The following is a 15,872-nucleotide window of genomic DNA, read 5'->3' on the forward strand; positions in this document are numbered from 1 at the left end:
AGACTATGACGCTACACACCCCAGTGGCTACTTTCCTTTCTTTCTTTCTTTCTTTCTTTTTTTTCCCTTCCTCTCAAAGTACAAGGGTAGCATGAGGGAGAACAGAGTGCCAGCAGCCAGCAGCCCAGGACCGGTTGAAACCTGTATGGGTTGCAACTGAGGAGACACTTCCTCCACCGGGTGCATCATCAACCAAATCCAGAAAGAGCTGGAAATGATGCACGAGTTCAGCACTCAGGGTCCTATTGACTGTTGAGTTTGTCAATACCAATAATAGACTAACAGACTAACAGGCAGATAGACAAGCAGGCAGGCACAGACAGACAGACAGACAGACAGACAGACAGACAGACAGACAGACAGAGCTAGAAAGAAAGAAAGAAAGAAAGAAAGATAGATAGATAGATAATCTGTACACATGTGCTAGACAGATTTTCTACGTGGTTAAACTGTAACAGCACAATTCAGCATGTTAAACACGTGTCATGTGCTCAGAAGATACATGTGAGAAGTCTTAATTAGTCAGCTGAGTTATTTCAGCCAACAACATGAAGCACTTTGTGGTGTCTGGGATTGAAACAAAGAAGGGGAAGCTGGTGCTGCGTTCATGTCACGTTGGAAAGACAGGTTCAGAGCGAGATCTCGGTTTTCGGTTGGCGGGCAAAACTAATTTTATGTAGTCTTCTTTTCAGATTTTTGTCTTTGATAAATCTGATTTCTTCCGCTTGTTGAGTACTTCCTGAATTTATTGTAGGTCAGGCATTATTATCATCAAAGACGTGCTAAAAACTTGAAAGTCTTTGTTTGCTACACAATGTACCAAAGTAAATGTAACCCCATTTGTGATCCCAGTAATCCGTACATTACATGGTCATGTAGTTCCCTGCAAGTCTTCAAAGCTACACTGTTGGGACGAAAATTATGTTGTATTTACGTTTAAATCCATATTTTTCACAAATGGTCTTCCTCTGTTCTCCTCCTATTTTTTTTACCCTGGTACACAGCGTTAAAGAGGTGTTAGTTAAATCCGCTGCATAGGCCGGAGCAGCTTGTTGAAATACTGGGTTTAAAAGTCTTTTTCCATCCCGGCATTAACTTCTTAACCAGCCCTCGACTGTCTCTCTGCGAGCACCACTTTGTCCCACGCGCAGAGAATGCAGCATTAGATAAACTAGCAGGCGGTGTCTTCGGGAAGTGGCCGTAATGTCATCCTCCAATGAGAGGCGCCTATAACACCCACAACATCGGTCTGTGCGGCTCCATATTGGATCTGCCTTTTCTTAGAAATACATCGCTCTGGCGGTTTGTGTGCGCATATTGTCCAACGCACGGCCAGGCGGCCGGCTCTGCTCCCCCGGGCTCAGGGATGAGGGATGCAGCCGACACACCGCGCTGTCACCAACAAATGTTCTTCAGAGCTTTGTTTGACACAGCAGCGTCACAGTCACAGGTTTGAACGGGGCTGAGAAATTAGGTTAGAGGCGCACCTGAGGAACGGAGCGAAAAGTGGCATGCAGGCGGAGGAAGGAATAATTGGATTGAGATAACGCCACACAGACAGTAAGTATTTTTTCCTTCACTCTTTTGAACGTATGCTTGGAATAAATGTACCCAAAGCCTACTAATTACCAACAACTTGATTGGTGTTCTTTGTTCCCGCGTGGTCGAGATCATAGTTTCCCGATCAGAAAGTGGTTACCTGGTGGGAATGTTTAACGCCGGGACACATGCTGCTTCTCTAATTCACATGTTTCAACAAGTCACCTGACCCGGTACGCCGAGCGATAACTGAGTGCGCAAGAAGTCCTCACGTGAGGGGGAAAAGTCAAACGTTACACCATCAATCCACAGAGATGTCTTATTTCCTCTCGTGGTGTAATACTCTGCCCTAACATAAAAATGCGTTTTCCTCATGGCCAGCCAGCGACCTGTTTCCTCGCTGTCTGGGGCCCGTGTCTGACCCTCAGACCTGGCTGTTAAGTTAGTTTACCAAAAATGTCTGGCAGCCATTTATCTTAATGAACTTAACAAACAGTACCGTGGCTTCTATCACACGGCGAGGTCAGTGTGATGTTGTCTATCAGAACAGGGCAGCATGTTCTTCGACAGGCTTAACCCGGTGTCCCAGGAAGGGGACTGTACAGAGCCCTGCCCCTGCTGCCAGGGCCCGCCTGTGGCATAGGGCCCCGCCCTTTCCTGGCAGCCCCCCACGCACACAGCTTTATTATTATTATTTCCATTGCCTCTTTAGATGCGTGTCTTCGATCATATGTGGAGAGACTGTGTGAGGTTTGATGATTACAAAGCACCTAGGAGCCCCTATCAGCTGCTGCGGGACATAAACATCATTTGCACTCCTGCATATAATACGTTGCCAAGATGTGGTGTAAACATAGCTGTAATTTATGATCAGGCACTGCCTTCACTTTTAATTTGATTTCCCATCCTTATCTGCATCATAAGAATCACCAAAACAACAATAAACAAACTGCAGGTGTGACTGAGCGGCTACAATGTGGACCCCTCCCCAAAGCAATTTCTAAAAATGCAACAGGTAGAGCTCAAGCAGCAGGAGGAGCAGCACAGTCAGCGCTGCCCTTGGTTGATGGCTTTCAGGCTGTTTAATATTGTCAGAGCAGAAAAAGCACATGTTACACATAACATTAAACATGGCCGTTCTCTATTCAAGTGTCCCAGTGAGCCAGCATGCAGGATACCAGGACCCTGAAACTGAAACAGCTAAATGGAATTCAGCCATTGTTTTGCTTTGTAGCTGTAAAGTGCTTGTTTTGGAGGCTGATGGGTTCAGTGGTGAACAGGACCTTTACTGGTCTTTAGTTGTGAGAAAGAGTCCAGATATTATGGCTGATACATAGACGGACTATCAGCCATATGATTTCAGTCTGCTACCGCTGGCTTTGGTGATAACGCCAACAACTGTTATCGCCTCCTATTACATGCAACTGTCACCGTCAAACTAGAGGCAAATGCTGCACATTGTGACAAAACAATTGGATCAAAACAGACTGTATTATTCAAATTTCTGTTCTTAAGTGGACTACAATGTGGAGAATAATTTTAATTAAAAAAAAATGGAGTTTGTGAAGTTTTTCAGGTGCCAAACAGGCAAATAATCAAAACGTGTCACAGAACTGTTGCTTTTCAGTTCAGCTCCCAGGGCTTAAAGAAGCTACAAGATGGACTGATAATCATTTATTTATTCATAGGAACATTATTTCTTTCAGCTGTGTCCATTTGCATTGGAAGCAGGAAACAGATGAAAGATGATAATAGCAGTCCGCACGATGCAGAAAGTGCCACATCCACTAAATCAGAAGATGCGGAATGAAGCACATGTGCCAAACATCTTAGTGAGTCAGAACAACTGGTAGACTTACATCAAAGGACTCGGCACTGCTCCAGTAACAACATGTTGTAATAAGTCTGGATTTGGCACAACCTTGGCTCTGTGCTGAAACATCGGCACAACATTACTGAATGAATCTAGACTGAGAGGTGAGAGGAAGCGAGCGTTGAAATTAGCACATAGGGATAAAGTGATGAAGCACTCCAACGCTAAGCAGTGCCTTCACAGTTACACATTCACACCCTGTGCAGCTGGGGGTTAAACGTGTTGCTCTGGCAGCTTTAGCAGGGAGTTTGAGGTGGCTCTCTACAGGCAATCTACTAGAGATTTAACCCAGAAAGCTTTAGCCGTTTTGTACTCTAGACACTTAAGTGGAATGTTATTTTTGAATAAGATGGTAGGAGTCACAGTCAAACAATCATAAAGGACTGTTAATGTTCAGACTTTGGTAATCTAAACGGAGGAATCTCAGACCATTTTAAAGTAGAACAGCAATTAGGGATTATTTTCATTTGTTAATTATTTTCTTGATTAATTGTTTGGTCTACAAAATGTCAGAAAACAGTGAAAAATGTCCATCTCAGTTTTCAGAGGTTTTTTATCGGACCAACGGTGCAAAAGATATTCTGTTTACAATGATGTAAAAATAGGCAAGCAGCCACTTCTTACATCGGTGAAACCGGGACAAGAGAATGTTTTGGGTTTTTGCTTTAAAAAATGACTTAAGTGATTGATTAATCAATTATCACTTTTTCATTTTCTGTTCTGTCAATTAATCAGCAAACCCTTGTATCTCTAATTTGTCATTTTTCTTAAATACCAATAGTGAATTCTAAAACAATTTGAACAGACCTTACCTGACTCTCCTCCCTTTGTTGCAGTGATGTTCACACTCACCGAGGTTGCATCCTTGAACGACATCCAGCCGACGTACCGCATTCTAAAGCCATGGTGGGATGTCTTTATGGACTACCTGGGCCTGGTCATGCTCATGTTGGCCATATTCGCAATGACCATGCAGATTACCAAGGACCAGGTGGCTTGCCTTCCCTGTCTGGAGGACCCAGAGGAGGTCTCAGGAGCCAAACCTAACTCGTTCCCATCGCAGACAGCAGAGGCAGCAACCTCATCAGCAGCTGCTGGCGCCCCCGTGGTAACCTCAATCCCTCTGGTCACTAAGGACTTACCAGACGAAGTTGTCCATGATATCCATGTCACACATCAACACACTTCTGTGCTGGCGGAGAAATATGTCAATCAACCTCAACCAACAGGGGTCAAGACCAACCTGGACTATCAACAGTATAACTTTATCAACCAAATTTGTTACCATGTTGCCTTGCCCTGGTATTCCAAGTACTTCCCATACCTCACCCTCATCCACACCCTTGTTCTCATGGTCAGTAGCAATTTCTGGTTCAAATACCCCAAAACGAGCTCAAAGATTGAGCATTTTGTGTCTATTCTGGGTAGATGTTTTGAGTCTCCCTGGACTACAAAGGCTTTGTCTGAAACGGCTTGTGAGGACTCTGAGGAGAACAAACAGAGGTTGACCGGCACCTCCTCAGCACCGAAGCAGGTATCTTTAGAAGGGAAGGATGAGGGCACAAATGCCAACTCGTCCACGCCCATGCTTGGGGTGAAGTTCTCTGCAGACAAGCCCATTGCAGAGGCCCCAAGTAGTATGACAATCCTGGACAAAAAAGATGGAGAGCAGGCCAAAGCCCTATTTGAGAAAGTGAGAAAATTCAGAGCTCATGTGGAGGACAGTGATTTCATCTACAAGCTCTATGTAGCCCAGACCATTGTCAAAACTGTCAAGTTTATTTTGATATTGTCCTACACTTCGACCTTTTTGGCAAAAATAAATTTTAAGCATGATTGTGAACCTGATATTAAACAGTTAACAGGCTACAGAAAGTTCTTCTGTACACACAACATGGCGTTCATGCTAAACAAGCTGCTGATCAGCTATATGGCTTTGATTTTGATCTATGGGATGGCGTGCTTGTACTCTCTCTTCTGGGTGTTCCGACGACCCCTAAAAGAGTACTCATTTGAGAAGGTCCGAGAAGAGAGCAGCTTCAGTGACATTCCTGATGTCAAAAATGACTTTGCATTCCTCTTACACATGGTTGACCAATATGACCAACTCTACTCCAAGCGTTTTGGTGTCTTCTTGTCTGAGGTCAGTGAAAACAAGCTGAGAGAGATCAGCCTCAATCACGAGTGGACCTTTGAAAAACTAAGGCAGCTGGTGACCCGTAACGCACAGGACCAGCAGGAGCTGCACCTCTTCATGCTCTCTGGTCTCCCAAATGCAGTGTTTGACCTGACAGACTTGGAAGTGCTGAAACTGGAGCTGATTCCTGAGGTGAGATTCTCTGCAAAGGTCTCCCAAATGACCAGCCTGCAGGAGCTGCATTTGTGCCACTGTCCGGCCAAAGTAGAGCAGACGGGTTTTGCTTTCCTCCGGGACCATCTGCGTTGCCTTCATGTCAAGTTCACTGATGTTGCTGAGATCCCGACGTGGGTTTATTTGCTGAGGAGTTTGAGGGAGCTTAACCTAATCGGCAACTTGAGCTCAGAAAATAACAAAATGATCGGTCTAGAGTCCATGCGAGATCTGAGACATTTAAAGACATTATGCTTGAAGAGCAACCTCACAAAAATGCCCACAAACATCACAGAGCTGTCTCCACATCTGATTAAGTTAGTGGTGCACAACGATGGTACAAAACTGCTGGTACTAAATAGCCTGAAGAAAATGATAAATCTCATTGAACTGGAGCTGCACAGCTGCGAGCTGGAAAGGATTCCCCACGCTATTTTCAGCTTGACCAACTTACAGGAACTTGACCTGAAATCAAACAACATTCGAACCATCGAGGAGATCATCAGCTTCCAGCACCTGAAGAGGCTGACGTGTCTTAAACTGTGGCACAACAAAATTATCACCATCCCATCCTCCATCGGCCAGGTCAAGTCACTGGAGTCTCTCCACCTCTCTCACAATAAACTCGAGTCCCTGCCTCCAGCCTTGTTCACTCTGCCCAAACTGCGGCACTTGGACGTGGGCCACAACTCCATCACAGTGCTCCCTCCAGATGTGGGTCTCCTCCACAACCTCCAGCACTTAGCCATCAACTCCAACAAACTGGAGGTGCTGCCCAAACCTCTGTTCAGATGCACCAAGCTCAAGGTGCTGTGTCTGGGGAACAATGCGCTCACCATGCTGCCAGAGACGCTGGGTCAACTGGTCCAACTCACTCAGCTGGAGCTGAGAGGAAACTGTCTGGACAGACTGCCCGCCCAGCTAGGAAACTGCCGCATGCTGCGCAAAAACGGCCTGGTTGTGGAGGACCATCTCTTCGACGCACTGCCTGTGGAAGTTAAGGAGAGCATCAGCCAAGAGACCAACGCACCCTTTACGAGTGGCTTATAGCACAAAAACCACAACTCAGACAGGCTGGCACCTCAGGTGGTTCATGACAAGCCTGTGTAGTGGATGTAAAAGTAGACTTTTTAATATTGTTTATCCATATAAATGAATGCATTTTCTTGATTATTTTAATGGGTTGTCTTAGTTGCTTATGTATTAAAACTGGTACAGATTGCTTTTTTGTTGCTGGGTATGTATCTAATTCAGCAAAGTTTTGAGATTAGCTTTTTCATTGCTTTGAGTAATAACACATTCTAAACTTAGCTCCTCTATGTAATGCTCTATAGACCAAAACTGTTTCCTCCGGTGACACAACATGTAGATCTCTCATTATTGTTTTAGGTACTCAGGTAAAATTGTAACCATGGGGAACAATCTTTTTGCCTTAACTGCTGCTATTTTTTTACAGTGAGGGCTTTGTCAGACAAAAGGCCAAAAATGAATATTTCACGTTTTCATGTCAGTTTTTCATACAAATGCTATCCACGGAGCAATTTCTATATGTTATTAAAGAGGACACAATGCAACACTTCTTTCTTGGTAGTTTTTAAGTTTTGTTGAAATTATTTAACCTTTATTTTCCTCAATGTCTTGTAGCTGACAGAATGAGCTTAGAGTTGTAAAACTCAGGTGGAGACTAAGCACCAGAAATGAACCTTTACCTTACTGTTGTAGAGATTGTATACTAAGGTCTATAGTTACTGATTTGCACATGCACAATGATTTAAAGATTGGTGAATGTCCTTTGTGATAACATGTCCTAAGACCAACATGAGCTGATAAAAGGGAAATCTGTTGACTATCTTTTTTTAATCATGCGTTAAATTTGAGTTGTGTAATAAAACTGGTCACAGGTTGGACTGATTTTTCTACATGTCAGAACCATGTAATGATAACAAACATGTCTGCCTTCATCTCTGTGTATTTCTGTGTAGGCCTATCTATATATATGTGTGCACTTCAGAGCTGCTGTAACACCCTGGTGATCCTATGCTCAAAGTTCACAACTTTATGGCACAATAAAGTGTGATTTTAGATGAATGTCTTATTCATTCATTATTCATCTACTTCAGCTGCACTCCAGTGAACTCTACTGCTGTCAAAATGCTACAGATGAAACAGACAGAAGTGCATCTATTTGGAGTTGTTGAAACTTAGTTGGGCATCATATTTCTAAGGTATATTTAAGTGAGTTTAAAGAAAACCCAAAATGATGCTTATTCATTTGGACTGTATTAGATTTACATTTGATTTTGGGAAGTTCAGGCTTCATTGTTTTAATTTTAACACCAAAAGTTTTGCATTCAAGGTATGGAGCCCCGAAGCAGTATCCAAAGTTCTCTTAACTGGAAGCAGCAAAAATGTCTCTCTCTCTCTCTCTCTCTCTCTCTCTCTCTCACACACACACACACACACACACACACACATGTATTTTTATGAACTGTAACAAAAGGAACAAAGTTTAAGAGAAACATGAACTGCATGTTCCTTTCTATACATGTTTATCACTAGTTAAACTTTGTTCATTTCTAAGAGATTTTACACACCAAAGACATAACGCTCTCCTGCTTTACTGTATTGACAGTGAGCATGAGAGCAAGTTTCGACTGTTCGATGAGCATCCACAGTTTTTCTGTTCTTCCTGTCAAAATTCTATCTGTATTGCACTTTATATGTGATTTTGCTTACATTTTCTAACCTGAATGTTTGATAGCTTTGTTAAACAAGAACACTTTTGCTTATGTATCGATGCACAGACCTAATTGGACTTGCCATAGCAGGAAATACACAAACACAGGTGAACCTAGTAGCTTCACTGATGCCTCTGTTTCAGTAAGCATTACAATGCAGAAATTACTTATCTTATTGGTTACAACTATGAAACAACCAAGAAACTTTTGTGAGGGCTATCAGCACGCAGATAGAGGACAAGGCCACACTGGCCTCAGTGTTTCATGAGGAAAAAGATGATCCCACTCTGTTAATTCTACAATGAAACATTTAAAAGTTGTTTAAACTCAGGCAAATTAGTCAACACATTGTGTTTCCAGTTGACTGATAGTAAAGAAGCTGCAGTCTTTGGCTTGACCTTCTGGTTTGTGAGGATTTACACACATAATCCCTAATCTTTTTCACCAGATGTCTAATATTAATATGATAAAGATACTCTAGATGTCTTGAGTTCATCCATCCATATGATCCTACAGAACATAACGTTAGTGTGAGCGAGTGAGTCCGAAAAGGAGGAACAATAGGTTCACTGTCTGTGTGTAGACCCTGACTGTGTCATGGAGGTCATGTGTGTTAAGCATGTATATAATGCTCTGTCCAACAGTCTAATTGATGGCCTTGCACTGATAATCTGAAGAACGTAACTTGTCTGAGAATCTACACCATGATTTACCTGCCCTTGAGATATTCTGTCCTGGTTTTAAAAGCGTCAGTAGCTACCGTTCTGTCCTGCTGCAGTATGTTTAAGCTCATTTATTTTCAAGATCAAGATCAAGATCAATATTCCTTTATTTGTCCCGCGAGGGGAAATTCCGGAATACAGCAGCATCAGTAAAGATTAATATAAGAAGTGCATGCAAATTAGAAACAAAAACACTATATACAAAAGAGTGAGAATTTAAATAAAAATAAAAAGAAATTGTAAAAAAAATGATAAGAAATTGTAGATCGTATTCACAGACTGTTATGTACATGTTTTTATTGCACAGCTTATTGTCCAGACTATTGCACTGATTACTTGGAGTAGCTTTTATTGTACCGTCTGACAGCTGCAGGGAGGAATGACCTGCGATACCGCTCTTTCACACACTTTGGATGTAGCATCCTGTCACTGATGGAGCTCCTCAGTGCAGTGAGTGTGTTTTGGAGGGGGTGGGAGTCATTGTCTGTCATGGAGGACAGCTTGGCTGTCATCCTCCCCCCCCCCCACCTCCTCCACCAGTTCCAGAGGGCATCCCAGGACAGAGCTGGCCTTCTTGATAAGTTTGTCCAGCCTCTTCCTGTCAGCTGTAGTGATGCTGCTCCCCCAGCAGACTACACCATAGAAAATGGCAGAGGCCACAACAGAGTCATAGAAGGTCTTTAGGAGTGCCCCACGCACCCCAAAAGACCTCAGCCTCCTGAGCAGATAGAGTCTGCTCTGTCCTTTTTTGTAAAGTGCAGTGGTGTTATGAGTCCAATCCAGTTTGTTGTTCAGATGAACACCCAGGTACTTATTTTGTTTAGACTAACTCAGCTCTCAGCACATGTTCTCATCTGCTGAACCTGTTCCTCTCCTCTGCAGATTATTTTCTGTATGAAATTATGAGACATTCAGATGTGTGCCTTTGTCAAGCACTACATATTTTACTTTTAGTTTTATTTCCCAAAAGAACAAGTTTTCACAGATATTAACATAAGGGTACAATTGTCTTCATTGTGAAGTCACTATAAATACGGATAGCATAACTCAGCATGTACGATACTTATATTTCTGTTTTCTGTTCTACTTCTTTGCCAGATTAACCCACCAGTGGAGTCAAACTGGGGGCCTCCTGACCCTCGTGGTAACTTGGTCAACCATAATTTATTTAAGATAAATAATTTGCTACTGGATGCAAGGTTCACAAGACAAGGAATAATACAGAACCATCTGAAGGCCCTGACAGAGGTACATATTTGCAAACATTTAATAAATTTAGCAAACCAACAGATATACAGGGAATCTGGGCCCCTCACCTACTGTAGGTCATGCTGGCAATGCAGAACTCCAGTCTTATATGTGTTAAGTTTGTGCCATTTTAGTTCGAAATTTGTTTATCAGAGTACACACCATTAAGGGTCATGCTTATGACCTAAATTTGTGTTTAATTTGCATGAAAATATAACTTCAGTAACTTAGTTATTTTAGTTTTGAGCTTCCATGTTCAGTATGGAAAAATGGCATAATGTTCAAGGGAAAATGGGGTTTAACTGGGGCCCAGCAGGTTATTGTGGTTAATCCAACCCTGCCTGTGATATGTAGTTGTTGATGTTGCTCTGACATGTCAATGACTAACTACAGATACATAAAGAGCATGAAGATAGATGACATTAGTGTAAATTATGTGTGTTTTGTGATTGTAATTGCGTTGACTTGCTGTCTGCTGCCATCTGTCTGCAGGTGTAAGCAGCAGCTGTTTGTAGGTGAACTGGCTTCACTTGTCACACATGATAACTTATCCTTTCCTAAAGCAACGAAACAATGAATCGTCAGAATAATAATCCGTTCAGTCCTTCAGGGATGCCCCAAGGAGCAGCTTCAGCATGTAAACAACAGCAGCCTGGAAGGTACTTCAGTGCTTTCTGTCCTAACATGTAGCATTAGCTGAAGCTTTGTTGAACGGTCATTTCTTTGAGAAAGTTTCTGCAGCATCGAGCAAGGTGCCTGTTGGATTAGTTTCTGACAGTGTTTTTGTTGATATTAAGGGTGCATGTTATTAGACTAACCACTACCTCAAACATTATCAGCAAGTGATCGTCCTGTGTGTGGTTACGTGGCTAAAGCTAGTAGCAAACATTGCTAAGCTAGCTAAGTTTGCTCGTCTGATTGCCTGGTGTTAGCAATGATAAAATGCTAATTCTACCACGTTCACTAGATATTATTGTGTGTATTCAATTGCTTTGTGATATTGCGCTCATTGTTTTTCTCTCTGTGACAAACAGAGTACCCAAAGACTTCAGAGAAGCTATGAAACACGTCTCAGGGAAGCAAGCAGACAACGCAAATACCAGGACATCTTACATGGCTGCTAAGACATCACCAGCCCTGAAATGTACAGGTGACCTGTGTGGACACTGAAGCACAACATTTCCACATACCATATTAGCTCATTTACTTCAAACTACTCATACTTTACATAACTACTAACCATTTAGCGAATCATGTTGCTCTGTTTTGTTCACTGCTCCAGCCTTTCCCTGGTTTGATTCATTTCTGTATTTCTTTTGCAGACACCAATTCATCACAATGAATGTCAAGACACTTATTTTTTATTTATTTATTTATTTTCATGTTTTAGGGCCAGCTAAGGGCTTTAACATGGAGTTTTAAGTAGAGGGATGTCAGAAAATGATGGGAAAGACATGCAACAAAGGTCCCCACCTTGACTCAAACCAGGACTGTGGTTCATGGCTGGCACCTTAACCCCCCTACCCCACTAGAATAACACAGTCCATGTTATCTTGTATTATCTTTGTCTTTTATTAAGTGGCATTATTGTTGAAGTGGAGACTTTTCTAAATCATTCTGCACCAAAACTGCAATATCATGCTACAAATGACAATGTAACACTGACCAAAATGTAAGCAGATCTCACTTTGATGAATTTCATAAGTGAAACAATTTTAATGAGTGTGCTGTTTGACACACAGAAATCAGCGTGAGCCCGTCTCTCCCTAAAGCTCTCATATTTATTGTGTTAATTCAAGTAATCAACAAAGTCAACAGAAATGAACCAGTTGCAAGTTGTCTCAGTTCATTTTTAGTGAGTTGTAACTATTGATAACATATTTGAATACATTTAGTCAGTCAAAATAAATAGTCTTCATATCTATATATCTTTTGTATTATACAGGTCAGCCTTCCACTTCTAAATGGAGGTCGTCATTCACACCAGTAGGAGAGGAAGAGGACAACTCAGAGGACAAATGCACAAGCAGTCCAGAAAGGTAAACCAGTCAGTGAAGATTATAAGTGACAGTATCGAGTAATCTTCGAGAGTGACGTCTCCTGTCGTCCCCGGATGTCCCACATTTGAGCCTTTAACTTGTCTTGTGGAGACTTTAAATGTTGAAATATGGGCTGTCTGAAGGTGACCTCATTAAGTGTTATTCCAGGTGGACCCTCTGAGGTAAGAGTGCATGTGGCAGGAAAGATTCAGTGTCTGTCTGAGTGCTCAAAAAATGGAGGCATAGCATCTAATTAATTTTGTCTCATTCTAGAATTTCTTTTGTGTGTGAACATTCAGTGGTTAATGGTACCATGCTCTTACATATGATCTATATAATTGTGAACTGCATGTAAAACACACACACACACACACACACAATAATTCGTCTTCCATCTCCCTCAGGGTGGAGCTTTATAATCCTTATGATCCTGCCTCATCAGACTCTGAGAACGAGATGTCACGCGGTCACGACCACAACCACTCCCCACCCAATCAGGACAACAACCTGGCACGCCAGCGTTTGTCTCCAGGTAGAGGCTGCCACGACGAACGCCGCTGGGACTCATCCTACTCTGAGCCAGAGGGCCTACCCCTCGAAAGGCATGACTTTGACCCTGAAACCAGACCCACCGAGAGTCGAGCTCTCAGTCCATGTCAAAGACTACCACAGGCTTATAGCCCAGACACTGAAACACTTGTCCTACCAGGTTATGGCTCCATAAATAGACCACTGGACCACAGGGTCCGCAGCCCTGACAGGCTTGTTCATGGCTTCTCCACCCAAAGGTTTCTTGCATCTTATGGAGCACAGAGGACCAATGGGGAGGAGAGGATAACAATCCCAGAATGCAGGAGAGAGGTATCACCCATAAGACTGCAAGTAAATCAGTCATGCGTATTTTCTGAAAGTAAATAATTATGAGTTCTGTGGTGATATCCATTCTTGAGTTGTGGACCTAAACAGGATGCAACGCCTGTTTGTTGTTCTTTGTCAGAATATGATGAAACTGTCACTCCTTACTTTGTACATACTGTAATGACAGTGAAATACTTGGTGCCTATTAGAGCCATTTCTCTCTGTAGATGACCACTACAGGTAGACTGTCTCCACCCAGGATACAGCGGGACTACCAACATCAGTCAGGATACATGGAAACAGGCAAGTTAGCATTTTAAGGACAGTTTGGTTTGATCCACCACTTCAAATGAAACATGGGTGAAATAAATATAAGAGAAGCATGATTGCATTCATTACAAACTTTACATAAGAGTGTTGTTTTGGAAACATGAGAATCGATAATCCGGTGGGTTTCATTTTTGCCATGTGTGCATGTTTTTTTTGATGATATTGAATCTGTGGATGATGTTTTTCAGGACTGGACAAAGTCACACCTCCCACTGAGGTGACAAGACACAGGAGCAAAAATATAATAATGAACAAGTAAGAACCAAGAATACTGATGTCTTAACTGTCTAAAGACGTTACGTGCAGAGTATTCACTTCACATTCATTCATTTTAGGCTGTTCTGCAGTGTTACACAATATTAAGACACTGCCACACTGAATGCCTTCATATGTTTCCTGTAGGAGCCCCATCATATGTGACCTTTGTGATGTTGAGTTAACCAATGGTCAGGAGCTGCAGGATCACTTGGAGAGCAAAACTCACTGGGACACCCTGGAGCACATCCAGCAGGAGAATGATTATGATGACCTGGCTATAGCCTTCCTACAGGTCAGATAATACATCGTGGGGTTAAACACTGCACATCCTGTTGAAGGTTCCTGGGTTGAATCCCTTGCTTTCAGCCTAAATTTATCATGAAAACATTAACATATGTTGGCACATTGGTGTGTCTGGATAGTGATGAATGTTCTCTATCCCTATAGGAAGTCATGCTGTATAAAAGCCGTCAGTGTAGCCGACCCATAGAAGATAGTGTACTTCAAGGTAAGTAAATCTCCATTCATGTCTTATTACAGCATCTTGTATTCCCGAAAAACAAAGCCTGACCTTTGTTTTGTCAGCTCTCCAGGAAAATGACCACATGACAAAGATTGAAATGTTCCTTTGTGCGGCTTGCAACATCTTCTTATCCACATCTGCATCTTCAGTGCAGGCACACATTACCTCTCAGGAACACCTCTCCAACACAAAGGTAACACTCCTAGTAGCATGAGAGGAATCACTTGATTTTTACAAAATTTCTGTTGTCAGTATTTGTAAATTTAACAGAGGTCCTAGAAGCAAAAAGTTCAAGTGATGGTGATGATCGTGATTGATTGATTTCCTGAAGGAGTTTGAAGTGCAGCAAAGACGTGCCTGCCTTGACAAAGCGAAAACCATGATGATGGAGCTGCAGCCTCAGTTTGAACGCTTCCTGAAGGTATTTCGCAAGAGTGAACATCTCAAAAGTGTTCATACACAAGGAGTGGCGTCATGGGGTGTCAACTGGCTCTGTTTACTAATGCAAAGAAAAAACTGCTCCCAGTAAGGGGAGGTGGGTTTTGTAGCCTGTGGCAGGTCACATGCAGCATTAAAAGAATCACTGCAGTATACTTCTAAGTAAAATATATATTACATTAAATTATAAACAATCCAATACAATTAATTTGCTCTGAAAAAACAAAAGCTATTAAGTAGCGTCAGACATTTGTGCTCTTATGTATAAAATGAAATAGTTGAACTTTATAACAGGTGAAAGTAACCCTATACATTTTAAGCAAGGTCAGATTGCATTTCTTCCTGTTTGTGTGGTTGTTGCATTGATTACAGCAAACCAAATCTTTCCAAATCAGCCTGAAAGTTATTGAGCTAAAATGTCTTATATGCAGTAATGCATTTGTTTTCACCCTCAGCACAATATATCTAATTAGCGGCACTAGCAAATAGCACCCTATAAGGCTGCTAGTAATGACTATTAAAATGGACTGCACCTGGGCCTCATGGAGCTCTGCAGATAATATCTGACTTCTTTTCTTTTAGGGTGGCAGCCCATTTGAATGACGGACATCACTGGAAGTCTCCAAAATACTGTTCACACTGAGATGCTGTTTGGTTCAGGTGAAGAACTGTAACAGTTCACTTCCATCACAGCTCATACTGTGGTAAACACTGTGGTACCACTCATGTACAGTGTACTGCTCACAGCACACTGTTTCTGTGCCGTTCAGGATTTCTCTGAATAAATGGAGGCATCTCGAGTCAATATGGATTTTCTTGTATCTTTGTCACATTTTGTCTGCATTAACATCAGTTACAGCACTCCCAGGTTTGTAGTTGTTTTTTTTTTTTTTTTTTTTGACATTTACAGATGCAAAGTTTTTATTAATTTGTGTGCAAAAAATGATTGAAAAAGT

General features: G+C 42.1%; 2 protein-coding genes across 6 annotated transcripts; both read left to right on the forward strand.

Annotated features, from left to right (window-relative positions):
• The first annotated feature begins 1,258 nt into the window (after window positions 1–1,258).
• Window positions 1,259–7,842, forward strand: lrrc8da (leucine rich repeat containing 8 VRAC subunit Da). The gene is made up of 2 exons (XM_076745199.1): window positions 1,259–1,560; window positions 4,249–7,842. Coding segments are annotated over exons 1-2 (2,565 nt in total). The 5' UTR covers window positions 1,259–1,559; the 3' UTR covers window positions 6,813–7,842.
• Window positions 7,843–10,940: 3,098 nt separating this feature from the next.
• On the forward strand, window positions 10,941–15,727 carry LOC143329355 (uncharacterized). 5 transcript variants are annotated; one of them, XM_076745200.1, is made up of 11 exons: window positions 10,941–11,129; window positions 11,505–11,620; window positions 12,416–12,509; window positions 12,914–13,391; window positions 13,595–13,670; window positions 13,886–13,952; window positions 14,100–14,247; window positions 14,403–14,463; window positions 14,541–14,671; window positions 14,810–14,899; window positions 15,499–15,727. In XM_076745200.1, exons 1-11 carry the CDS (start codon window positions 11,044–11,046, stop codon window positions 15,517–15,519), a joined length of 1,368 nt encoding a protein of 455 aa, XP_076601315.1. In that variant the 5' UTR covers window positions 10,941–11,043; the 3' UTR covers window positions 15,520–15,727. The 5 variants fall into 5 exon arrangements, with proteins under 5 accessions (XP_076601315.1, XP_076601317.1, XP_076601316.1 ...); XM_076745202.1 differs by having other exon boundaries at window positions 12,914–13,370; XM_076745201.1 differs by having other exon boundaries at window positions 10,958–11,129; window positions 11,505–11,614.
• Window positions 15,728–15,872: the final 145 nt, after the last annotated feature.

This window comes from Chaetodon auriga, chromosome 12 (genome assembly GCF_051107435.1).
Source record: "Chaetodon auriga isolate fChaAug3 chromosome 12, fChaAug3.hap1, whole genome shotgun sequence".
NCBI classification, from domain to species: Eukaryota; Metazoa; Chordata; class Actinopteri; order Chaetodontiformes; family Chaetodontidae; genus Chaetodon; species Chaetodon auriga.